Source organism: Python bivittatus, unplaced genomic scaffold (genome assembly GCF_059951505.1).
Source record: "Python bivittatus isolate LINGU-HERP-01145 unplaced genomic scaffold, Pbiv_v1 ctg000850_np1212, whole genome shotgun sequence".
Taxonomy (NCBI): Eukaryota; Metazoa; Chordata; class Lepidosauria; order Squamata; family Pythonidae; genus Python; species Python bivittatus.
This window is the reverse complement of record NW_028277112.1, coordinates 55,861,810-55,888,066: the sequence shown is the minus strand read 5'-3', so window position 1 is coordinate 55,888,066 and position 26,257 is coordinate 55,861,810. Positions and strand designations below refer to the sequence as shown.

Here is a 26,257-nt window from a genome sequence, read left to right as displayed (position 1 = left end):
AGAAGCCCATGTTATACTTGCCTAGTTATTTTACATGAGGATCCTGTGAGGAAGAAACCACAGCAGTAGAGACATTCCAATATCACAAATGCAGTCAATAAACAGGGTTTCAAAGCCAAACTTGGCATTCAAACAGTGTCCTCAATGATTGATTTGTTCATCATTCCACTTTTGAGATTTGAGCAGGTTTGGCCTTGTTTTCTAAAAAATATTATTGCTGATATTTTTAGCAAAGAATATCAAGCAAATGATAAGCCGTAAGGAAGAGTGAGCAAATTTCATTGCTTTAAAAATATTGCCGAACCTCAACTCCGCAACTTAACGAATGGTCAAAGATGCTGCGAATTGTAATTTGGCAACATCAGGAGGACTGTGTATTATCCATCCCTTGAATAAGGCCTAGAAACGTTGATGACACCTTTGAGTTGTTCCTGACTCCTGATGACTGCATGGATAAAAGTTTTACCAGCTGTTTTGTCTCTTACCACATTATGCAACACTTGCAGGTGTATTTCTGTTGCTTACAATACTCCATATGTCCACCTCATGTGCTGTCACCCTTTTCTTCTTCTTCGGTCCACTCTGCCCAGCAATATCACCCTTTCCACAGGTGTCCTTATGATATGTTGAAGTATGATCATTTTTGTTTCATGATCCATGCTACCACTGAGCATTAGTATCAGTGAGCTCTAGTATCAAAGAGTTGGTTCTCTTGGCTATCTAAGGAATGCAAAGCAGCCTTCTCCAGTGCCATAGCTCAAAGGAGTCAATCTTCTTCCTCTCGCTCTTGCGCAGAGTCCATCCCTCACATCCGTACATCATCGCAGAGAATATTGAACAAACTGTTCTTTGGTCCTGATTGAAATTTATCTAGGCCCTTCAAGGCCTTTTTGCCCATTATTACTGTTTGAGTCTCTTTTGCACACTTACCATCTATATTGATTCTGGAGCCCAGAAAATTGTAGCTGTTAACTCTTACATTGTCTCATTATTTATCTTAAAATCCTCTAATTTTCCAGTAGATCTTTGTTGTCTTGATGTTGAAAGAAGTCACAGCTTCCTGTTTTACTTCTGGAGTGATTATTGTTAGGTTTTTTTCAGTTTCTGTAACCAAGGCAATATTGTCTATATATCTCAGGTAACTGACCTTATTGTCACTGATTTGGACTCCAACCTTAGTTCTTCCAGATCTGCAGCCCATACGATGCATTCGCTGTATAAACTGAACAGATTTGTTATAGAATGCAGCCCTGTCTGACTCCTTTCTGATGATAAACCGTTCAGTGTTACCAAATTCAGTTCTCACTGTAGCTTCCTGGATATTGTAGAGATTTCTTATTAGAAGAATCAGATGCTTAGGAATACCTATTGTTGTGAGAGACTTCCAAATCTTGAATGATCAACACTATCAGAAGTTTGGAATCATCTGTAAAACAAGTAGAGCTTTTCGTTATTCTCCTGCTCTTTCCATCATCTACCTGCTTGATTTACATGTCTCACGTCCCCCTGTTCCTTTAGAAGCTTACTTGTTCAACTGCCATTTCTCACTCCATATAGGGCTCTAACCTCTTCTGCAGGATTTTCAACAGTATTTTGCTGGTGTGCGGCATTAGGGCTATTGTCTCATAATTACAGCGTTCTTTTAAATCTCCTTTTTTCAGGGATTGAGCTATAGACGGACCTTTCCTATATTTGGGCCATGCTGCTTTCCCCCCATATTTGTTGTCAGAAGGTTCTCAGGGTTGCTGCTGTTTCACACTGGGTTCACACACTGGATGATTTGATCCATCCCTGTTTGTCAGTTGTTTTACAGCATTTTTGACTTCCTCCAAGCACCATGGGCTCTTTATATACATCTCTCCGGTACCTGGTCATCTGAGTCAATCTTCTTGTATAGTCTTAATTTCCTTCCATCTTTTTATCCACATTGTGTTCTATCATTTGCTCCTTTTCATGCTTATTCCTCATGACACTGCCATTAGCTTTGAATGTTCCTGTAATTTTCCGGCGTTTTCTTCAACTGATCCCTTGTTCTCTCCATTCTGTTATTTACCTTTATTTGTCTACATTCTCTGATCAGATATACCACTTTATCTCTTCTCACTTGTCATAGGGAAGTTGCATTAAGTTTCCTAATTTTTTCTAGATCTTGTCTGGCTTTTGCCAGTCTTCTTTCCTTAGCTATTTCTATGGCCTTGTTTGATAGCCAGTGTTTTCTTCATGCCCTCTGGCTCTTTTTTCCCAGCTTCCTCTTTTACAGTCATTTCAACTTATTCCCACAATTCCTTCAGCTCTCTATCCATTAGGTCCATGTCTTAGTATCTATTTCCAACCTCAATCCTATATTCTTCCGGAATATGTTCTAGGTTATATCTCATTGGAATTTTTTCAGTCTGATAATTTCTGTGATTAGAAACTGATGATCTGATCCACAGTTAGCAGCCAGCAATGTTTTGAATTTATCCTAGAAACATACTGCCTTTTTAAATGAATGAAAATAAGTGTGGCGGTAGGTAGATCTGATGCTGGAATGGTGAGGGGAGGAACCAATCATTAAGGGAAGAGTTTCAGAGACGAATACTCCTGGGAAAGAAGAAAGAAACTCTAAACAACCCACCTTGATTTTGCTAGGTATAAGTAATAATAGAGAGGAATTCTGGCAGGCTTTTCAAGATTCTGTTATAAAAACCTAACAACGATAAAGAGCATTCCTGAAATCCCAGCTGTTCCTGTTTCTTGACCTGGCCTACCTCAAGGGGCTGGCAATAAGATTTGGAATTGTTCTTAATGATAAACAAGATAGAATAGTAACAAATATATACATATTCTAAAACTTAATTTCTATGCCTGAAAACCATGATTGTCTATTTTTCATGTAAAGAATCTAAAAAGATTTGTTTAAATTACAATAATTTAATAGTAGTACTAGTATTTCTTTAAAGAAGGCTAAGATTTCATTCATTTTCTGATTTCCATGCACCTCTGCCAAGAGAAGCTATCAGTGGTGAATGAAAATAGTTCTGGAGGCAACTTTGCCTCTTTTTTCTTCTTATTCTAGCTTTTCATGTTTTAGTGTCTTAATTCATGTGCAGTACTATGTGGATGTATTTTATTTACTCAGATTGTAGGACTGACCGCTTCTCCTGGCATTGGCACTGCCAAAAAGCTAGATGAGGCCATAGAACATATCTGCAAGTTTTGTGCTTCACTCGATATTGGAGTGATATCAACAGTCAGAAAGAACACAAAGGATCTAGAAGAAATTGTGCATAAACCTGAAAAAAGTGAGCCTGCATTCTAATTCTCTTTTGGATTAACCTTGAAATCACTTACTATGCAACTATGCTGGAATTTTATGCTGCCTCTCTCCAACCCCTTCCCCCTCCAAATTAAGAGGAGATATACTTGAATAGGAGTAGGCAGGCCTGGGGCTGCATTTTGTTCTCAGAGTGCCTAAATAGATGCTTCTGGGAAAACCACAAACAGCCACGTACCCTAATCTTGTTCCCCAGCAATTGATACTAAGAGGTGTTTTTTTTTTTTTGGTAATGAAGGAAATATATTGACAGCAGACAACTGTATTTGACTCACATTTCTCTCTGCTGCAAATAGGTGTGGGGGATGGCCTTGGAATAATCTGGTGTCGATGTACCAGTGCTTCAGATTGGATTGCTTTCTAGACACACTCATTTATAGTGCTGTTCAGATTTGATACTGGGGATAAACTTCCATAGAAGCCAGCTCTTAGTGAGATGAACCCACAATCTGTTATCCCATTCTGGAGAACCAGAGTGGATGTACTTTATAACAGTTTAAGAGTCCTAATGGTCAGACTAAAGGACCAACTGTATAGTGTTCTGTTTGGCGTTATGACCAGATGCTTCCATGAAATATCCTTGGGGTAGAAGTTGGGACACAGCTGAACTCAGTAGAGAGCTATTTATCTAGCAAAGATCCAGGAAGACCTAAAGGTTTTCTCCACTTGTCGGCTGATCCTCTGAAGTTCATTCCTTATAACTGTACTAGTTCCTACTGCTGGCTAGAGACCTTCCCCTCAACAGATGTTTGCTCCTGAATAGACTCTTAGCAATGGAGTAATTTAGCCATGAAGTCACCTCTGAATTTTCTACAAGGAGAATTGAGATGGCATTCCTGACGACTCCTGTGGTGGAGCCTGCCAAAATGCAAGTTCCTTCAGGAGTTTCAAAGTGGGGCTTTCTAGAAGTGTGGAAAACATGTCAAATTTGAAACATTTTGAGTTGGAAACAATCCACTTTGAGTTCAAAATGCCTTATTTTGAGTTTAGAATGGATTATCCCAACTTTATCAGAAGTGTTCCAACCAGTCCTATTTTGAACTCAGAACCCTTCTAAAATGCTCAGGAGAGGGTGAGAATGCTTCTGGTGAAATTGGAACAGTTTGTTTGAACCTCAGAGAACTTTTTTGACTTGAAAGGGGGTATTTTCAGCTCAAACCATTTTGAGGGCCATCCAATTGTCAGCAATTCTGAGCAGTTAAAATCCCTAATGAAAGAGAATCATATCAGGAGAAGAAAAACTCTTAAACATAATTGAACATGCACATATTTCAAACTCAAAATACTTTGTACAGTTCTGGGCTTTCCTCTAATGGGGATTCTTTGATGGACCTGGATCTGATGGACCCTGATGACTTTTCCAGGAATCCCACAAACGACAGCCCTGTATTCTTCTCTTAGCAAGGTAGGCAGTACTAGGTGTCAACGGCCTGCCTTGTGGTAGAGATTAGACAGTTCCTCAACAATAGCAGCCTTATATGCCAAGCTACTTTGACTCCTCCCTTTACTGTTCTTGTAACCAATATATAGATATGAGCTGTGCAATACTTTGGCCTTGATTTGGAAGAGGTAAATGCGTGGAAGTATGAATATGTACTTATCTGCAACTAATGAAGGATGGTTAGGTTATTATTTAGGATCATGTGGGGGTAGCTGGAAATGAGTGAAGCTGCTTTGATGAGCCACCAATAAATGCTCTCTGATCCCAACCTGAAGCACTGTATAACCCTAATATTTCAAGCTGTCTCTCCAAGTAATATTCCATGCATCTGATAAAGTGGACTCTAGCCTATGAAAGCTTAAACAAGAATAAGATTATTTAAGTGAAAATGAATTAAATTCATTTTTAATCAGTTTGTTCAGCAGACTTAGACTAGCTACTCCTTTAGACCATTCACCTTTTGAAAAACGTACACTGTGAGCTCCCTACTCACTGGATCTCATGTAGTGTCGGGTGTTAGCAGCTGCAATATACTTGATGGCTGGTACTGCTGGGCCTATAGCCCTATCTCTGAAGGGCAAAAATTGAAAAAAGCTAGCATAAGAAAATAGTTCCCCACGTTCTAAAAAACTTCACCTTTTCTTGGGCAAAGGACCTGTGATAGATTTAGAATAGTTAAATGTCCAGATAACAACACACCCATAATGTCAGTTTCTTTTTCTTACTGCAGTTATTAGGCTTGTTGGGAATCGTCCACAAAGTCACTTCGTGGATATTGTGTCTCAGATGATGTCGAAAGTGGAGGATCTGGCAAGACAGTTTTATCCTATTGGTAAGATGATGGCGATTGTTTGATGACGTCAGTCATATGCTCCACTGATGTGACATAGTTTTGTGAAATCACCACTGTTCTTCCTATGTCCTGAACAAAAACAGTCTCTCTCTGAGAGCTTCATTTTTAAAATAAGATATGATATATATGTGTACATATGGATACACATACATACATACATAAACACGTATTTTAAATTTAATCATTACCTAGTACACAATCACACCATTCATCACAAAAATTATAATGCAGTTTACAATATACATCCATAATAAAATAAATAAATAAAAAATAACACATTCCACAATGCATAATACAGCTGAATTTTCATTGCAAAATAGTATAAATTGCACATTAAAGTACACTATGCTGTATAATTTACATTACAGCTTAGTATGTTACAACATAGTACATATAACACACTACTAAGCAAATCAAAACTATCTACCTACCTACCACAAGCCATAATATCATATATTACACCATAATACTAAATAGATTTTCTGTCTGTCTGTCTATAAATCATATCTATCTATCTATCTATCTATCTATCTATCTATCTATCTATCTATCTATCTATCTATCTATCTATCTATCATCTCTATCTATCTCTATCTATCTCTATCTATCATTGAGCGTGTCTGACCATGATTCTGGGTGGCACACAAAAAGAAAAGAAAATTCATTAACCAACAACTACAAAAAGCAATACATAATATTAAAACCTGCCGAAACAAAGCCGGAGCTCCTCGCTTTGGGAGCTGTACTTGTCCTGACCCAAAGGCCCGGGGAAAGAGCTAGGTCTGACCCAAAAACCTGCATGGTCGGGGCCATCCTAATAATCACACTGGACATGGCCAGACGCTGGCTAGAGACCTACAATGGAAATCACAGAAGAAAGTGCAGTGGACAAGCGTAAGGGTTCAAGATGGTAATATTTAGTGATGCAGAGTGCGACTCACAAGGAAAAAGTTGTGGACAGTTGCCAATGCCCAACGATGGACAGTAGAGAATTGCTTCTGTAACAGGCAGTGGTTGTATCTCTGGTGCTGTTGGCTGGACCAGATGGAGTGAGCTATTGAAGAAAAGCAGCATGTAACCCAATAAAAGAACACAACTTGAATCTGCTATCTACCAGGCAATCTATTGCTTCTTAAAGTGGGTTTTTGTTTTTTTTTGGGGGGGGGGTTTTGCTGTGGGATCTCATGAGATCAGATGCCCTGCCTGAATGTTGTGCCATGTTTTCTTTGGTAGGCAGACAATACAAAGTTGTTTGCGCACGTGTTGCTATTCTTCACACGTGAGGTTGTTGCAAGTCAATGCAAAAACTATTAGTATAGCAATATTAATTATTGATTAAGTGCTATCAAGCCATTTTGGACTCCCAGCGACCCCATAGATACATTTTCTCCATGATATCAATATTGATTTCTTAAGATGTGGAGGGGTCACAATGCTCTTGTGCTCTTGTGTCCTGTTCCTTTTTTGATCAGGAATCTTTGCCTTTTAAAATGGGTGCAATTAAAAACCATAAGCCTTTCTTTCAGCCAGCAACCATCTGTAAATAGCCAAAAAAAAAAAAAAGTTTTGCTGGGGTTATGTAGGCAAACTACTCTCACCTCCAAATTTTAGATCTAATGGCTAAGTAAGTAAGGTACAAGAGGCTAGCAAAAAATTAGACAATCGTTAAAAAAAAGTTTTTTAATTACAAGGCCTAGAAGCCACTCCCATCAAAACCAACTCAGCTTTTTTATTCAACATTAGAAAAACGTCATAGGAATTTGAAAGTTTGGGCCCTCTTGGTTTACTTACCTTTGAGGCTAGGTGAGAAACTAATTTGAAGGATGGTAAAGAGTTTGTTTAAAGAGCTGGAAATAGATGCTTGTTAAAATTAGGGTGGGAGAGGGGTTACTACCATTCCAGCTTAAACTGATTTATTTTTCAGTAAGTTAAGAGCAGAGCTGCAGTCCAATTGTTTTGCATGGAGATTTGTTTTTTTAATTTATTTAGATTTTTGATACTGCCTGACTCCAACCAATTCTGGGCAGCTTACAAAGTGAAACAACAACAACAAAACACATAAATAAAAATACAATAAAGAAGAATATTCCAAAAAATTGCCAGTTACAAGGTGACAGTCCAATATCAGCCAATCAATGGCAAGCTTTTATCAAAGATTATTAATATTGTTTTTTAAATAAACCCTGTGGTCAATTTTTGTGGAATTTGCTTGGCTGGTACTTCTTGTCGTGGACTGCTACCCCACTTCCTCTTGTTCCCAAGGTGAAGAGCCAAGATCTGAAGGTCTTCTTTCAAATTCCTATTGTTTTTAATAGCTAAAGCATGGAATACTTGGTTGTTTCTAGTTTTGTTACTAAATATAACAAATTTGACATATCTTGATAGGATGTTTGAAGTTCAGCTTTTTTGTTCTGAGTTCAGAAACAAAAAGCAACATTTCCACTTTGTGATCATCCTAACTGTAAGTCCAGTGGATATGGCCAGAAAATAATCTAGGCACAATGCAACATAGAACTCAAAATGTATAATGAAGAAGGTAAAATATAAGATGAGATCCAAAAGAAGAAAAAGTCGATAATTTTAGGGCAATGTTTACTAAATAATGTTCATTGCAGGATAGAAGACTAGAAACACTAAAATACTAGATGGTAGGGAATACAAGTGGTCCTTGCTCAACAACCACTTGTTCAGCAACTGTTTGAACTTATGATGGCACTGAATGAGGGATATTTATAACTGGTCCTCATACTTATGACAATTGTAGCATCCCCATGGTCATGTGATCGCGATCCAGGCACTTGGCGACTGGCTCGTGATGACATTGCAGTGTCTCATGATCTCCATTTGCAACATTTGCCGGCTTCCTACAAGCAAAGTCAATGGGAAAGTTGGCAGGAGGTTGCAGATGGCAACCATGCGATGTCACACTTAACAATGGCATGGAATTTACTTAATGCCAGCTTTACGACCATGTCTTTAAGTGAGGACTACCTGTAGACAATATCTAAAATAGCTCAAAATAGATATTGCGCAATGAAAGACACAATAGGGAGTACAACGGTGCACGGCAACAGAAGAGAATGGACAATATAGTAGTTAATTGTAACACAGACAGTGACACACTGTTGACAATGCACTATTTTATTTATTTATTTATATGATTTATACGGCCACCCCTCTCACACAGGTATGGGAGGCATACAAGAATTCAAAACACCAAAACACACAACATACAACTCCTGGTGCCCAAGGATGAACAATCTCATTCACAAAAAAGCCACATTGATAACAGCAGAGCTTACCTAACCCCACCCAGGTCTTTGGTGCTTTCTGAAAAACCAGCACGGTTAGGGCCATCTGGATCTCCCGGGGGTGGATGCTGTTCTCCAGTAAACAGCAGACAAGACTTTCTCAGACCTGTGCAACAGACAACACAAGATGGTAGACATCACACAAGGGAATGCAACACAGTGGAGTAGAAATAAGTGACTCAAAATGGAAGGTAGTATATGGTAGGCAAAGCAAAATGCAAAACAATTCACAGTATCAGATAATAGTACAGAGCAATATATATTAATGAACCACTGAATACTATATAACCTCATGAAAGAACACAGCGTAATACATTATAAAACATAAACCTCAGAATGATACTATGGTAGAAGACTCCATACCACACAATGCCCTAAATGCAATGTCATGTATACAGCATTTAATTATTTCTATAGCAAATGTGTCTGGGTGGCAAACAAGGATAAAAGGACCATCATAAAATAAATTTAAGGAAAGAAAAGACAAAATCAAGGCTCCAGTAAGAAATCTCATAAACAACACATGACCACACCAGAGCTCCATTAACATCCAGGTCTGCACCACCTTCACAAAGGCCAGTAAGGAATACGATATGCTATAGACCATATGTTCTAGCCTAGTACAGTACAGTACAACATATAGTACTTTGATACACTTTGAATTAGAAGGTAAATAAAAGCGATCTCCCTGCTTTTCATTCTAGGCCTTCAATACATTTTTTTTTAATCTTTCTTCCTCTGTTAGATACCTTGTCTAAGTTGAAGAGTCATTGTTATGGGACCCAGAGCTACGAGCAGTGGATAGTTAATGTGCAGAAGAACAGTGTGGTGTTACAGTTGCCGAATAAGGAAGAAGAAAGCCGAATCTGCAAGGCTCTTTTTATTTGCACGGAACACCTCCGGGTGGGTAACTTCCCTCCTTGAAAACCAGTCATTTTCCCTTGCTGTGTTGCTCCATTGCCCTTGAGCTATGTTTCTCCTGTCCTGTTCCCTAATGGTTGACATTACTGTAGTCAACAGTGTAGTGGTGCACCTTGGTTGGTTAATAAGTGTCAGACGATTGGGTCAAGAGCTAGTACATGTAACACAACCTGTTCAGGATGACTGCATTGCATTCTGAGATGCTTTGCTTACTGTCAGGTCATTTTTTCAGTGGCACCTCAAAACACTTAAAACAAAAAAGCCACCTCTTCCAAAAATGGGCAACTCCAGTCTAGTGGGTTGGAAGGATCTCACATTTGAAATGCTGCATTTCAAGTTCAAATCAACGGCTCCATGTTCGAAAGAGGCTGCTTTGGCCTTTCAGAATGTGTCTCAAATGTGAAAGTGAATGTTTTGAACTTGACATTTCCAGATTTATTGAAGCAACTTATTTCAAACTCAAAATGGGGCAGTTTAAATTCAGAACAATGCAAGTTTGAAATACGTTGCACATCACTACAGGTGGTTCTCAGGTTACAGCAGTTGGGACTGGGAACTCTGTCACTAAGTGACAAGATCGTCAAGTGTGACATCACATGACCAGCAATGGCAATTCCAGGAGTCCCTGCTGCTGTTGTTAAACAAGGACCTCATGTGATTGCAACTTCCAACTTCCTGCCAGCTTTTCCGTTGACTTTGCTTGTAGGAAGCCAGCAGGGAACATCAGAAATTGTGATGACATGACTGCGGCTTACTGCAATATCATAATCATGAGCCAGGCACCATGTGCCCAGACTGCAATCATGTGACCATGGATACATTGCGACAGCTGGAACTCCAAGGAGCTGTCTTAAGTCCCCGTTTAGCACCATCATAACTTTGAATGGTCGCTGAACGAATGGTCGTAATCCAAGGACTACCCGTAAGCTCACATTTATTCAAAGCAGTCTTGGCTTAATTTCAAAAGCCCTCTTCAGTCCTCAGATTAAAGCCAATCTTGCATTCAACAGCAGCCTTGCTATTCAGGAGGAAAAAAGAAGAGAGAGAAACATGGCAAAAAGAGGGGAAAATGAATTGCAGATAGGAGATGAAAGGTCTGGTCTCTCACTCATCTATCATATACCTATCCCCTTGGTTGATTGTCTTATGGGAAGACCATCCTTAGGAGAAAAACAAAAATGCCTATTCTTGACCTACAGAAATCTTTTTAGGTGCATCCACCAAATGAAAGGATTTGTTGTAAGAATATTATTCCCAGGCCAGAATAAGGGCTTTCACCCCGCTTTCCCTCATGACCATTGTTTGCTGCCATGTTTTCAGAATGATGAAAGTGTGATATAAAAATAATGTAAATAATCTTGTTATCACAGAAATACAATGATGCCTTGATAATCAATGAAGATGCCCGAACCAAAGATGCTCTGGTTTATCTGAAGGATTTTTTTGAGGATACGAAAAATGGCAAATTTGATTATATTGAACGTCAGCTGGCTTCAAATTTTGAAGGTACTTCATAAAAAATGTGCCTGCACATCCATGTTGCTTTGATGAGCAAAGCGTCTATCAATTCCAACAGAGAAATTTGACTTTCAAAATACATTAGAAGCAATTCACCACAATAAACAGCACAATCATCTTGTATTCCAGTAACACTACAATTGACAAACAATACGAAGTAAACAAAAGAGCAAACCAGAGGTTTGAATCCTGTAGCATCATCGTTGATGGAGATCTGTAAAGTTTATTTTTGCTTGGAGGTTTATGTAGGAAGGGTGTAAACTCATTTAAATGCAAGGCATTATTATTGGCAGATGTCAACCAAATGCAATTGTATATATTGAGAATAAGGGGCTGGTTTTGAACAAAACAGGAAGTTGTTGCATGGGCTGTCTAATTTCATCATTTTCAGGTGCAAATTCCTAAGGCTGATTGCTGCTATATTACCAATTATTTCCTTGTATCATAGAAAATGAGCATGTTAGAGGAAAGGCTACTGTAGCTTTGCAGTAATAACTTACGATTTTTAAAAATCATATTATTAAGCAAGTATTAAGTGATCTCCCCTACTTGGACACTAATCCATACTCATCTCACTGAGAATTAGGCTAAAACATGGAACAGACCAATGCTAAGGAAGGAAAAAAGAGAGAAAAAAGAAAAAGCAACTGAATAAAGGAGATACCTTTAACAAGAGAACTGACAAAACTTTCTCATAAGCCAGTTCTGAGAATTAAAAAAAAAAAACCTGATGGATACTGGATGAAAGGTGAAATGCAAAATTATTGTAGGTGATTTTTGAAGCTTTTAGAGATGCAACTAACTACCTGTATGAACAAGTAGAATAAAATGTAATTATGTATTTGTATGATGTTAGGGTATGGCTTTGTAGGGAAGGTGTTTCTTCCATACACCCATCCTTAGATATTTGCATTTTCTCTCCCAGTTAAATTGCCAGAGCTCACTGCTGCTTCCCAGGATGAATCCAATGAAAACCCTAAATTGGAGGATCTTGCAGAGATCTTGGGAGAGGCATATCATTTCAACCCTGAGACACGCACTATTCTCTTTGTGAAGACAAGAGCACTGCTAGCAGTAAGAAACTTCTCAAATATAGAGGAAGTGGGATTTTCGTTTTCTGTTTTCTGTTATGTGTGGGGTAACATTTAAGGATCAGCTTGCCTATGTTTTGACATGGATGGGCAATTTCCTCTGGATGGGACCACGTTATATTCTCCTTACTAGCTGGTGAGCTACTGAAGGCCTTCTGCTGACCTGGTGACATAAGGACAGGTAGGGTCAATTCCTTGGCATCCCCTTCCTCTTTTTTTTTTGCTGTTATGGTGTTGATGATGAAAAAGAAATTATAGGTAGTCCTCAGGTACGACAGCATTTGGGACCAGAACTTCCATTGCTAAGTGATGCAGTCGTAAACATGATGTCATGTGACCATGTTTCCTAGCAACAGCAAATTCCAGCACTCCTGGTTGCTGTTGTTAAGTGAGGACCTCACGTGACCACGATTTCCGACTTCCTGCTGGCTTTCCCATTGACTTTGCTTGTGGAAAGCCGGCGGAGAACATTGGAGATGCCGTGATGGACAGAACTACAAGGACCTGTTGCAAGTACCATTCATTCAGTGCTGTCATAACTTTGAACAGTCACTGAATGAATGGTCGTAACCAAGGAGTAGCTGTATAATAATAACATCAACAACAACAGTTATTTAGTATATTGAGTTTAATCATCTATTCAGTAATCCAGCTAAAAATATACCAGACCCAAGCAAATGGGTTTTTCCTCCATTTGAGACAACCAGTGAAGAAGGAGACCCCTATTTTTGTGGGGAGTTGGCTTCTGATATGCCTTTAATGTTAGGAGGATGTTTCTAATATTCAACTGGACTCTGATTTCCTATAACTTAAATCCATGATTCAGAGTCCTGCACTCTGGAACAAAAGGAAATGGGTCTTAGCCTTCTGTGTGACATCCATTCAGGTATTTGAAGAGTGCTATAATTTCTCTCCTCCGTCATCCTTTTTTATGACTAACCATGTCTGGCTCCTTCATCTCTCTTCACAGGTCTTAATTTTGAATACTCTGATCATCTTCTCTGCTCTTCCTCTGCTGTTCTCTGAAACTGTTACAATATCTCTGAATTCTTCAAGTGTGGTGCCCAGAACTGGACATAGCACATAGAGTAGCTCTCCCCAATGCAGAATAAGATGAAACAATTACTCCCTGAGATTTGAAAATGGCACTTCTGCTAATGTAGCCTAAAATTGCATTTGCCTTGTGGGCAGCCACATCACCCTAAGGCACATACTGAGTATGCAATCAACTATTCCAAGATCTTTTTCACAAGTACTAAGTCAGGCATTTCTGTCCTGGCCTGTATTGTTGATTCTGTTTCTTAAGTGAAGGACTTTCCACTTTTCTCTGTTAAATTTCATTGTGTTATTTTCAACACATTTCTTTCAGGATATTGTCTCTCCTACCCATTGTGCATCATCTGCAAAGTTAGTAAGCATTTTGTCCCAATCTTCATCCAGATCACTGAAGAAACAATTGAAGAGTAGCGCCCCCAGGGCCGATCCTTTTGACACTCAACTTAGTATGCCATTCGTGAGCATTCTTTGAGCCACAGATGCTTGTCACTGGGTACTTTCATAAACATTTTGCTAAAGTCAAAATATATTATGTTTGGATTCAGGTCATTAATATAAATCAATTGTGGAAGTTACTTTGATCCCATAAATGAATTAAGATGAGCCTGACAAAATTTCGTTTTACCAAAACCATACTGACTTCTGGTAATTACTGCTTTTTTTCACTGTGCTTAATAATTAGTCTTCTTAAGATCTGCTCTTCAGTCTTCCCAGGTATCAGTATCGGACAGATTAACCTGTAGTTTGTTAGATTTTACTCTTCCTTCTTTTTGACATTTGGTCTTATCTGGCACTTCAGTTCTCCACGATTTCTCTGAGATCATTCATAAGGATTCAACTAGACAGTCAGCTAATTCTTTCAGTACCCTTGAATGAAATTCATCTGATCCTGGAAATTTACACTCATTCAAATTAAAGAGACATTCCCTGACCCCGTTTCCATCAATCTTAAGCTTCAGTTCTATTCCTTTATCTTTCTGGTCACAATTTCTTGTTGGAGAAGACTGAATCAAAATGGGAGTTGAGCACCTCTGCCTTCTTTTGTTACCTTATTAGCATTTTGATTTCTTCATTGAATTGCTGGATTACTGATTCTTTTATTTTGAATTGAATGATGCCTTTTATGTTATTCTTAGCATCCTTAACCAATCTCAGCTCATTCTGAGATTTTGCTTTCCTCACATCAGCTGTAGCATTCCAAGCTCTCTGTCTTGCTCTTTCTTACAGAGCCAGCCCTCTGAAAACAAGAAAGGATACATTAGGAAATGGAAAATATCCTGTGTATATCTGTTTTTGTTTTCAAATCTTTATTACATAATGTGGTCACATTTGCTTCTTTCGCTAACCTCCGTTTTTCTCTATTTTGGAATAGTTTACATTTGTGCTTTTAACATTTCTTTCCTTAGGAATTTCCTCCCATCTTTTCCTATTAGCTTCTCTTGTTATGGTAGTCTACTTAATGCTTTGAATATTAAAATATGCTTTTTTAAAGTCCCAAGATACGTGTTGACTACGCTCAGCTTTCATTTCCCTTAAATCAAGAACACCAGAACATACACTTCCTCAATTAAGCCTTCCTTGTTGATGTTGTTGTTGTTAGATATTGTACTGTATGCTGTTTTTTTATTGTGTTTGGTCTTGGACCATAAATAAATTTTGAACTTTAATATTATTTTTATTATTAGTAAGCCATCTTAGTATCTTAAGATGAAGGGAGGTAGAAAAATAAATATTCATTGCATCCCGGTCATAAGGTTGACACTGCTTTCAAAACTAACTGAGAATATGTTCAAAATGAAATTCCAACATAGTTAAGGTCCTAAAATAAAGTTGTTCTCCTTTGGTTTGATCAAATGGAACCAATGCTGCTGGTTAAAGTGCCTGCATCTCTTCAGTAGAAAGCACAGCTGTGGTCAACTGGCGAACACAGTGTTTCGTGGTGCACTGAAAATTTTTAGTTATATTTACAACCTCACCAATGGTGGTATCTGTCCGGAGACAAAGCTCTTCAAAACCCTATTTGCATAGTCCTAGACCAGTTTGTTCTCTTGATAGGTTTACTCACTTTCATTTTCTAATTCAGTACAGTAATGATTTGCTGTTGGATAGACTAGTGTGTAAACACAGTAATACAGATGATAGTAAAGAGCTGCCCCAAGGACAAGGGACATTTTTCTGACCAGATATTTTGGCCAAACCTCTGTTGAATTCCCAATCTAAGGCACAGTTAGACTGAAAGACTCTTCAGGTCAAGCCTGAAACTATGTATGCCAGTTCCTAAAGATATTTCCCAAAGATCTGTGGCTATATACAAAGGGGCAGGGCTTCATTTGCACAATCATGCCAGCCATCTTGACTTTTTGCCCTCCCCCCTCCCATTTCCCTGCCAAAGGGCTGCACATCTTTTGAAAATGACCAGGATGAAGCTTAGATCCCTATTATCACAAACTCTGAGTTTAAATGAATTTTATAGGCATTGAAGAATTGGGTAGAAGAAACACCTGAACTTAAGCACCTGAAACCAGAGACATTGATGGGACGTGGGAAAAGAAACCAGCATACAGGTAGGGGACCTTGTATTGGATGGACTATGTAGGTTGGGAAGGGTAGTGTGGTGAAAATCATGATAGCTAATGTGAAATTATATTCCAATATGAAACAAAAGTTTTCTACACAGAAACCAAACCTAACTTCTGCATATCTTCTGTCCAACCATTTCAAGTGAGTCAGTTTTTTAGAAATAGCAAAACCAAAGCTTTTGAGATCAAGAATCCAATGTATTCTTGGTATTCAGTTTCAGTGTTGAACAAAATTTGAATTTCAGAGAAACCATTAAAACAATTCTGTACTATTTATTCCATTACATCTCTCAAAATATATAAGATAAAAGATGCCCTCAACTGGACCCCTGGTTGCTACTTCTTGACAGCAGTATAGATAAAGAAGCATTAATCTAACATTGGGTTCATTGTGTGCAATGTCGTAGGCCAAGGGTATACTGTATATGCTCTGGTTCTGCCTTTGCTCAGGGCTGCCCAACAAGCAGCCAATGCTTTGCTATGCGTCCAGTGTACACTGTTCTATTGTTTGCATGCTAATAAAATTGTGTTGTATCTTCAAAGTGATTTGGTTGCCTTAGGGGAGCCAGGTTTTGGCCACAGTTGATTTGTTCCTTGATATTGATAATTTCTTTAAATATAGAAATTCAGAATGGGGCTATGCAAGGAGAATTCCATTATATGATGTGTTTCTTAACACTTAGATCAACCTAAAATGAAAAATTCTTTAAACATTAAGTTGGTCGAAGTTAAGTAGCAGCACTGTAGTCTTAGCAAGAAGTTGCTATGATTTTAAAAAAAAACAACCCTTATTAAATTAACAAAATTTGGCCTCCTTTGACATGGTCCACTTTATGGTATCCTACTGACTTCTGATAGAAATGTTTTAGCTGATAAACACAGTGCCATTGATAAAGGAATTCTCTGAAACTAGTTGAGCTTCTATGTGATAAAATGTGGTGTTATTTCAGGGGATCATAAAAAGAATATTAATTGTATAAAAATCAAGTGTCATCTTAGGCTACATCATATAGTATAGTATATCATGTTGTGTAACAAAATTAGAGTATCAAGGTCAGAAGAAATCATTTTACTTCATTTCTTCACACCTAGAATATTCCATCCATTTCTGGGTATGACATTTTTCAAATGAGACTGACAAACTGGAAGGTTTCCAGGGGAGAGTAACCAAAATGATAGGGGGCTTGGAAGGAACACTTACAAGGAATGGTTGGAGTTAGAGCAGTGTTTCTCAAACTTGGCAACTTGAAGATGTGTGGACTTCAACTCCCAGAATTGGGAGTTGAAGGCCATACATCTTCAAGTTGCCAAGGCTGAGAAACACTGAGTTAAGAGGGTATGTTTAGCTGGAGAACAGAAGATTGATTAGAAACACAAGAGGTAGATACCCTTCAGGTATCTGAAAGGTTGTCATGTAGGAGATGGTACAGAATTTTTCAGTGATTCCAGAAGACAACAAACAATGGATTTAAACTACAAGGAAGTAGATTTTGATTGGATAATAATTTTTCTAATAGTAATAGCTTTTTTATTAATGGGACAGACTGACTCAGGAGGTGGTAGACTCTCCTTCGTTGAAGGGGTTTAAAAAGAAGCTCGATGTCTCTCTGTCAAGGATGCTGTAGTACTGTAGTGAGTTGGATTAGATGACCCTCAAGGTCCCTTCCATAGCTGGAATATTTTCCGGTGGTTTTGGTACTTGCGTTATTTTTAAGTTCTTTACTCAAGGTCCATTAATTTGCCAAAAAGGTTTTGTCCAGAGCCCATTGGACTGACCTGGAGAAGAAGAAAACCATAATGCAAAATATCCATCTAGTGCTATGCGCCTTATTTTGATTGAAGATTTCAGTTTTGAGAATGCAAATCAAGCTTAATATGCTTGAATACCACTTTCCTTACCTGCCGAGCACAGCAAAGGTGATGGGCTTTTTAAATTAATCATAGCTCTCCCTGGGATCTAACCTCTAGGAATGTGATTTGGAATATTGTGATCACAAGGAACTAACCATACTCCCATCACCATACCAATCTGATAAGATTCTATCTATCTATCTATCTATCTATCTATCTATCTATCTATCTATCTATCTATCTATCTATCTATCTATCTAATTTGTCACCACCCATCTTGTTTAAATGACTCTGGGTGGTTTACAAAAGAGTTAAAATCAATTAAAATTACAATATACAATAATCTTAATAAATAGAAAATAAATAGATCCAAGAGTAGATATAAAATTGGCAGTCACTCAGAGAGCGTCATCAAGGCGCCAGCCACTCCCAGTATTGGGTAAGATTGTTGCCACCCCACGCAAGCTGGCAGAGCCAGGTCTTTAATCCTTTCCGGAAAGCCAGGAGGGTAGGGGCCTGCCACATCTCTGGGGGGAGAATATTCCAAAGGGCGGGGGCAACGGCAGAGAAGGCTCTTCTCCTGGGCCTCACCAGCCAACGTTCTCTTGCCAACAGGGTCCGCACACACCCTCTCTGCCTGTCTCTCAAAACAATGTGCTATGGTTAGTTTTGCCCTATAGAATATTCTGCTTATTTACTCTTACAACCAAATGAATATATTTCAGCCTCTAGAACGTTTACAGCTAATCTGTTTTTTGGGAAGTAGTCAGAGAGAGAAGTCAGGGTTTATGCAATGCACTGAAACTCTGCACCAGGCTGGTGGAAATGTCGCTCAGCCTGTCCTCTCCTGGGGAATTCCAGTAGGCATGACTCCTGCATAGCTCTGCAACTTAAGAACTTGAAACCTGCGCACGTGTTGGCTTTTATGGAGCAGAGATTCTCGGGAAGCCAAGCCAGGGTTCTTCCATCACTGTATACTTTTTCTTGAGCAGCCTCTGCAGAGCTTTGATAAGAGTAGTATTTGTATCAGTGTGATTGATTGATTGATTGATTGATTGGATACTCTGGTTTCTTCTGTATCACCTCTATTTTAGGCATGACCCTCCCAAATCAAAAAGTGATTTTGGATGATTTCAAAACCAATGGGGACAGCAAGCTGCTAATAGCAACTTCAGTTGCTGATGAAGGGATCGATATTCCTCAGTGCAACCTGGTCCTGCTATATGAATATACAGGCAACATCATCAAAATGATACAAGTCCGAGGTAGGTTGGCAAGCTTATTCTGTGAGAACATGAATGTAGATGTTTTAATTATATGGACTGAAGCTCATGCTTGTCCACCCTAATATGAAATACTATCAGATCCATTGTGATTCAGTACACAATATTTTCCTTGTGCCTATTATGCAAATGCAAACTGCCTTTGATATTGGAGGCAGTATGTAATGCTTAGAACCAGTGTTGGACTTCTTTGCGGATTTGTCCAATCTGATTACAGGTAGTCCTCAGTTAACAAGCATAATTGGGACCAGCAACTCCGTCGCTAAGTGACATGGTCGTAAAGCAAAAAAAATCATGACTGCACTGACTTCTGGCAGCAGTTCTGGCAATTCCAGTTGCAGTCATTAAGTGCAATGTCACACGACCACAACTTGTGACTTCCTGCCAGCTTCCCCATTGACTTTGCTTGTCGGAAGCCGGCAGGGAAGGTCACAAATGGTAATTATATAGCCGTGGGATTCTGCGACTGTGGCAAATGCACACCAGTTGCCAAGCACCTGAATCGCGATCACATGACCATGGGGATGCTGCGAGAGCTGCAACTTTGAGGACCGGTTGTGAGTCTCCTCATTCAGTGATTGTTCAGGGCTAGGCATGGGACTGAAATAGCTTTGGTCAATCTGGCTGATAACCTTCATAAGGATCTGGAGTGAGTGAGGGAATGTGCCCCTTTTGATCCTTTTAAATCCTTTCAGCAGTTTTCAGCACCATCAACCACAGCATCTTTCTGTACTTCCTACAAGGGTTGGGAAGGGGGGGGGCTGTTTCAGAGAAGCTCTGCTCTTTCCTGAGTGGATGTGCTGCAGGGTTTGTCTTTCTCTCTCCCCACCTCCCACTTTTCAGTATCTTCATGAAGCTATTGAGAGGTTATCAGTCAGTTCACTGAGGTATTGTCAATATCTTTATAATACTCAGATGTACATCTCCATCCTGGGCAGGGCTAAACTTCCTATAAAAGTCATAAGAGGTTTGATGGGAAGAAACAAATTGAATCACTCTAAGATGGAGGTCCAAAAGCCATATGGTCCCTTTTGTGCTTTGGTTGTAATTCTGGATAGTGTAGCACTGCCCTTGAAGGAGATCTGCAACTTGGGGATCCTCCTAGACCTTATGATCATTGGCAGGTAGGTAGAGGCTATCACTAGAGGAAGTCTCTGTCTGGTAGTGCAGTTGTGGCTTTACTTGGAGGAAGAGGCCTTGGCAACAATTATCCACGCCCTTATTATTTCCAGGATTGACTACTGTAATGCATTGTACATTGGGCTGGCTTTGAAGCCTGTTTGGAAACTACAGGATGAGCTAAATGCAACTGCTTGTTTATTGGTGGGTGAGTGCCACCACAGTCACACAACACTGCTGTTGCATGTGCTGCAGTGGCTTCCAGTAAGCTTCTGAGTATGTTTCGGACCTGTGAAGCCCTTCATGGCTTGATATTCAGGAATCTTACATTTGAAGCTTCAGGTCCTGAAAGAGAACCATTCTGTCTGGTATGCTTGTTCCAGATGTGAGTGTGGGGAGGGGAGAATCAGGAGACAGTGTTTTTCAGTCTTCATTCTACCCTTCTGGAATAGCCACCCCTGAGAATTCAAATGGTGCCCTCCTTGATGGTGTTTGGGAAAGCAGTTAAATAAAACTTCTTTACAGTTCATTTACATCACTGGGAAAGTAGATGCTGGGAAAGGATTCATAGATTTCAATGATTTTATGCAGTGGTTCTACTCAGTTTCACAAAGTAGTAAACCACTGGGAATCCTTATGGAGTCAGTGGTGCATAAATATTACAATAAATACTTAAATAAAATGGCTAAGAATTTTGTCATTATTGCTTGATATCCCATGAGATTGTAGTGCTCTTGCCCCAAACCTCACAAGGCACCAAGTAAGAACATCAAAATCTCATATGAGTTTTGATGTCCCACAGATATCATCTAGCTGAGACCATGTGTCTTAACGCAAGAGGAGCTGCATTCCCAGCCTCTGGCTCATATGATAGCCCTCAAAACTTTTAGTGATGTAGTGATCTGGACTAAAATTCTGCTATCCCCAGAAATCATTTTATCAGTACAGACTTCAGAAGAAGCAGCTTACCACTTCTTCCTTCACAGTTCTTTTTTTCCCTAGAGAAGGCTTTTGGTTGTATTTCTGAATTTTTGCCACAACATTAGCTTTTGTTAATCCAAGATGGGCCCTTGCCTCTTGCTTACAGTGGTACTTAAAAGTTTGTGAACCCTTTTGAATGTTCAGTATTTCTGCATAAATAGGACCTAAAACCTGATCTGCTGACAATACACACCACACACTAAAGAGAACCAAATTATACAAATGAGCTCAAAAACATACTTTTTGTATATTTATTGAAGAAAATGATCCAAAACCTCATATTTGTGTGTTCCTTAAACTGTCCCTAAATGTCTCATTTCCCTGTTTCTGCAAAGTTGGAGAAGTACTGTCACAGTCCTTTTTGACAGCTGGCAAGAGTATACCAAGGTTAAGGTCCGTCCTTTCCTTCCTTCCTTCCTTCCTTCCTTCCTTCCTTCCTTCCTTCCTTCCTTCCTTCCTTCCTTCCTTCCTTCCTTCCTCCCTCCCTCCCTCCCTCCCCCCCTCCTCTCGATTTATACTGCAATCAATTTATGAAACTTTGTCTTCAGTTTTTTGGTCCTTTTTTCCCAGCACATCATGAACTCAGTTGTAATGCTGATTTAGGGCAAGTGGGTCACCCACATTCAGCACTGTGGGCAAAGGAGACAGCAAATTCTATGTATTGTGCTCTAATCCTCGTGATGTTTTTCCCCTCATTCAAGGAAGAGCCAGACATGATTGATACTTAAAAATTGTCTAGCATTGTAGCTGTAGTCTTTGTACAGGTAGTCCTCACTTACCAACCACTCATTCAGCAATCATTATTTATGACCATTTACAACCTTCACAGTCATCCCTCAGCCATCACAGTCAGTACGCATTGTCCTGTTTCTCTCCCCTCCTCCACCTTGCAGAGCAGAGAGGTTGGAGAGGAAGGGATTACTAGAGAGTTAATCAGGCACACAACAGGGAATACATCAGACTGTTTGTATAGCATGCTTGTGGCTGCCAGTGCCAGCACATTGCTTTCGATGTGTATTCCCCATTGTGTGCCTGCTTACTCTCTTGTAATCCCTTCCTCACCAATGAATGTAAATACAAGCATTAATTCTGTTCCTGCTAATTATCCCAGCACCAAGGAAGGGAATGGGGGAAAAGGGAAGCTGAAGTAAAATTCTTATGAGGCAAACAAAAGCTGAAGGTGTGAAACTGATGAGTCTTGTCAGTTTCAAGGCAGAATGCACAGTCGCTGTCAGGTGATTTCCCACTGAGCAACCACTTTGCTTAGTGATGGAGTTGCCAGTCCCAACTGCAGTTGCTAAGCGAGGACTACCTGTGATGTGCCATCTCTAGGTCGTGGAAGAGCAAAAGACAGCAAGTGCATTCTTGTGACTAGCAAAAAAGAGCTTGAAGAGAAGGAGAGATACAATTTACAAAAAGAGGAAATGATGATCAAGGCTATTGAAGTGGTGCAGAGCTGGGATGAAAAGAAATTTGTGCAGAAGGTAAGCATTCTTTTGGTGAGGACTTTTTAACTTCCCATTTGGCTTAGGGGAGAAATTCTGTGCCTTAGAACAAGAGTTCTGTGATAAAGCTGAGCAAAAGCCTGTCAAATGCAGACTGGTTGAACCTGCTGGCTTTTGACTTTGCTTACTGCCAAGGTTCATCCCTTCATTGCCAGGATGGGGGGGGGGCAGTGGAGGTTGGTCCAGGACAACATTCCTGGGCCCTCAAGAGAAGTTGGTGCCTTGTGACTTGAATTCCATCTTTCTCTCTCCACCCCAGATAAGTGCGTTGCAAAAGATGCAGAAAGTGAAGAAAAAACTGGCACAACCAAAACCCTGGATAAACAATCGAGTCCTCTTGTGTGGCAGATGCAAGAAATATGCCTGCAGCACGGAGAACCTCCGGGTGATCGAGGTAACCTGCCTCCGTGTTCATTTCACGGTGCATTTTTGGGTGGGATATGTGTTGGAGGGTACAGATCAGCTATGCTCCAGTTCAGTTCTGAACAAGGCCTGATTCAGTTCACATTAATGATTTGAGTTTGAGGAAGATTTGATTTGAGTCAATAAAAGATTTATCCATAGTCTATAAATTAGGAGAGAATGACAGTGGCTGCATCTGCTTAATTTTTTGGCAGAATAGAATGAAAATCACAGGGATGATAGGGCCTTAGAGCAGTGTTTCTTAAACTTTTTTCTCTCAGGACCCCTTCCCACTTTTAAAAATTATAGAGAACTCCAAAAAGGTTATTTGTATAGATTATATTTATTGATATTTATCCTATTAAAAATTAAAATTGACCCATGTGCTGACACTACTACTTCTCACAATTGTTTGATGGGATTTTAATATTATATTATTTTTTAACAGGCTGGCAAATAATTTTTATTTCATGGACCCCTGAGAGGATCTTTGGGGACCCCCAGGGGTCCTCAGACCACACTTTAAGAAATGCTGCTTTAGAAGATATTGTTGCAAAGTTTCAGCTGGAGAGTGTTAAGGCTTTCACCGCAATATATTTTTAATTATTTCTGTGAATCTTCTATATAATAGAGGTGTCAGGACTAGGGTGTAGGAAATCACAGCAATTAAAAGGTATCTATTTGATTTTAAACTTCAAATCTATCCAAGGATTAAATTAAGAAATGGTTATTTGATCAAGCCTTTGAACCGAATAATCTCTTTAAAGCTTTGCACAGCCTGGTACAAATCTCCATGGGTTTTTGTTTATTTACACTAAAAGGAGGGAAGAGAATAAATATTAGCATTACCCTGTCAAATTGTAAGGGGAAATCTTAATACTTCGTTACTTCTGGTCATCACCAGGAAGAACATCCAGTGAGAGGCCCAGCCTATGGCACCTCTTGGTAAATAAAGCTGTAGCTCTCTAGTCCCTTAAGATCAAGGGCAATCGTTCCTATATTAAATGCATATAGACAGGCAGATCTTTCAATGGAATTGTGAATGTTTGCAGAAGGATATGTCTCAAAGGCTTTCACTAAGAAAGCAGTCTGCCTGAAAAACAAATAGCAAAATATTTAAATGTTTAACACATTCATTCTAAATATTGTGGCCTTCACGGTGTAGGCAGTAAACAGGAGTGATCTTCAAAGGCTTGTGTTAAGGCCTCAAAAGCCATGCAATCTTTGCACAAACTCATAATCCAAAGAATTCCACAAGCCTCAAGGACTAGAAGCTATAGCATTTGCGGACATACCCCAACTGAGATAAATTGAATTGTAGAGGAATCCTTACAGACTGAATGGAAAGCACACTTCTGGAATTCCCAGCTTTCCCACGAACTATTTCAGTGAGCATGACTACAAGTTATATGGGCTACGGGTAAACTCTTGTTTAAAACTTGACTTGATTCTAAAGTCTAGGTTAAAAAGGCAAAATAAATAGGTTCAAAGGAATCATGGCAAAAAAAAAATTTTTCTGCGTCAGTTTCACATAAAGATGCATTTTGAAATTCCTCCTGTGCTGTGAAGTCTGGAATGTATCCAGTCTTGAATAAAACCTGAACTAGCTAAATGCCTCCATCATAAGAAAGTACTTCCTTACGTTCGGTTGAGAGAAACTTGACTTTGCCATGTCAAAATTAAATATTTGAAGCAGGAGAACTGTAGAGGATGGATGGAGCTCATTTGACTGCTGTGGCCTAGGAAACTGGCAATTGAATGTGTGCTTAATCTACCAAGAGGTTATTGTCGAAGTTGATTTGAAGCACGCAGCCTTACATTTCTGACCAATCCATCTATGAAGTGATACAGACGAACATGCATGCGTATTAAAGCCAAGATCTCAATATATATTTTATATATATTATGCATTTTATATATATTTATAGTTTTAATGTCTTTGTAAGCCACCCAGAGTCTTCTATTGTGGGAGAGACGGGTGGTGGAGAAATCCAATAAATAAATAAATAAATAAAATATATGGAAAAATGTAACTCTGCTGTGTTCATTCTAGGATTCGCACCACACTGTTTTAGATGAGGAATTTAGAACACGATATAAAACAGAACCTCACAAGAAGAAAAACAGCTACGGGAATTTTGAGAAGAAATGCAAGATGCACTGCGTCAACTGCCATCATGATTGGGGAATCACAGTGAAGTACAAGGTATTTGAGGACATACCGATCATCAAAATTGAGAGCTTTTCCGTTCAGGATGTTGTCAGCAATAAGCAGTTTCACTTCCGAAAATGGAGGGATGTTGATTTTGCGATGAAAGACTTTGATATTGATGAAATGCCTGAATGAAGTGCTGTCGTCTATTCAAATTTCTGCTTATAGTCTTGTACAAACACATTCTCTTTTAAAGTCAGATGGGTGACTGGGATACTATTAACTTTCCAGTTACTCCAGCATGAATTCATACTCCAAGATAGCTTTGGCATCTATGTGACTTTTAGTATCCTTCCATTAGTCAGTGCTTCTTCAGAAAAACTAATCTGTTGCCACTGCTGTCTTTTGATTATGCAATTTAATAATAAACATATGTTTGAAGCTTTAAAGGCTCATTGGTTCTTTGAAGAGGCTGGGAATAAGGGGTGGTTTTTAAATTATAGCTGTACCTGGCTATTTTAAAAAAATCAGGGAAATGATATTCTAGTAATGTTAAGGTGAAGTTGAACTAGAATGAATACCAATAGTTAAGAAGGTCAAGTCTTCATGCTTGTAATTCAGGACTCAAGGTACTATACCAGCTAGAATGTATTGGTAGGATCCCATTGCGGTTGCAACTTTTTATTGCTCTAGAAATTATCAGAACCTCAAAGTGTGTTCCCTCCTAATAAAGCGAAGGAGATCTATCCTTTTCCTTGAACCTCTGTTCCAGGAAACGTGGGATAGCTCTTCATCTGGGACCGAATGCAGACAAAGTAAAATCCATAAAAGATTCTACTGATTTTTGAAAACAGGTTTAGTTTATTACCAATGGCTTT

The 26,257-nt window shown here is 39.1% G+C and overlaps 1 protein-coding gene across 3 annotated transcripts in view; it reads left to right on the top strand.

Moving 5' to 3' along the window:
- RIGI (RNA sensor RIG-I) overlaps positions 1 to 25,817 on the top strand; it is a 41,341-nt gene extending 15,524 nt beyond the window's left edge. For all 3 annotated transcript variants that reach the window (XM_088130059.1, XM_088130060.1, XM_088130062.1), the window contains 10 exons: positions 3,122 to 3,284; positions 5,488 to 5,589; positions 9,667 to 9,824; positions 11,213 to 11,348; positions 12,286 to 12,434; positions 15,981 to 16,071; positions 19,032 to 19,202; positions 22,653 to 22,804; positions 23,085 to 23,219; positions 25,281 to 25,817. In XM_088130059.1, the coding sequence (XP_087986185.1) occupies positions 3,122 to 3,284; positions 5,488 to 5,589; positions 9,667 to 9,824; positions 11,213 to 11,348; positions 12,286 to 12,434; positions 15,981 to 16,071; positions 19,032 to 19,202; positions 22,653 to 22,804; positions 23,085 to 23,219; positions 25,281 to 25,574 (1,551 nt within the window). In that variant the 3' untranslated portion in view covers positions 25,575 to 25,817. The remainder of the gene's footprint in view (positions 1 to 3,121; positions 3,285 to 5,487; positions 5,590 to 9,666; positions 9,825 to 11,212; positions 11,349 to 12,285; positions 12,435 to 15,980; positions 16,072 to 19,031; positions 19,203 to 22,652; positions 22,805 to 23,084; positions 23,220 to 25,280) is intronic.
- The last annotated feature ends 440 nt before the right edge of the window (positions 25,818 to 26,257 follow it).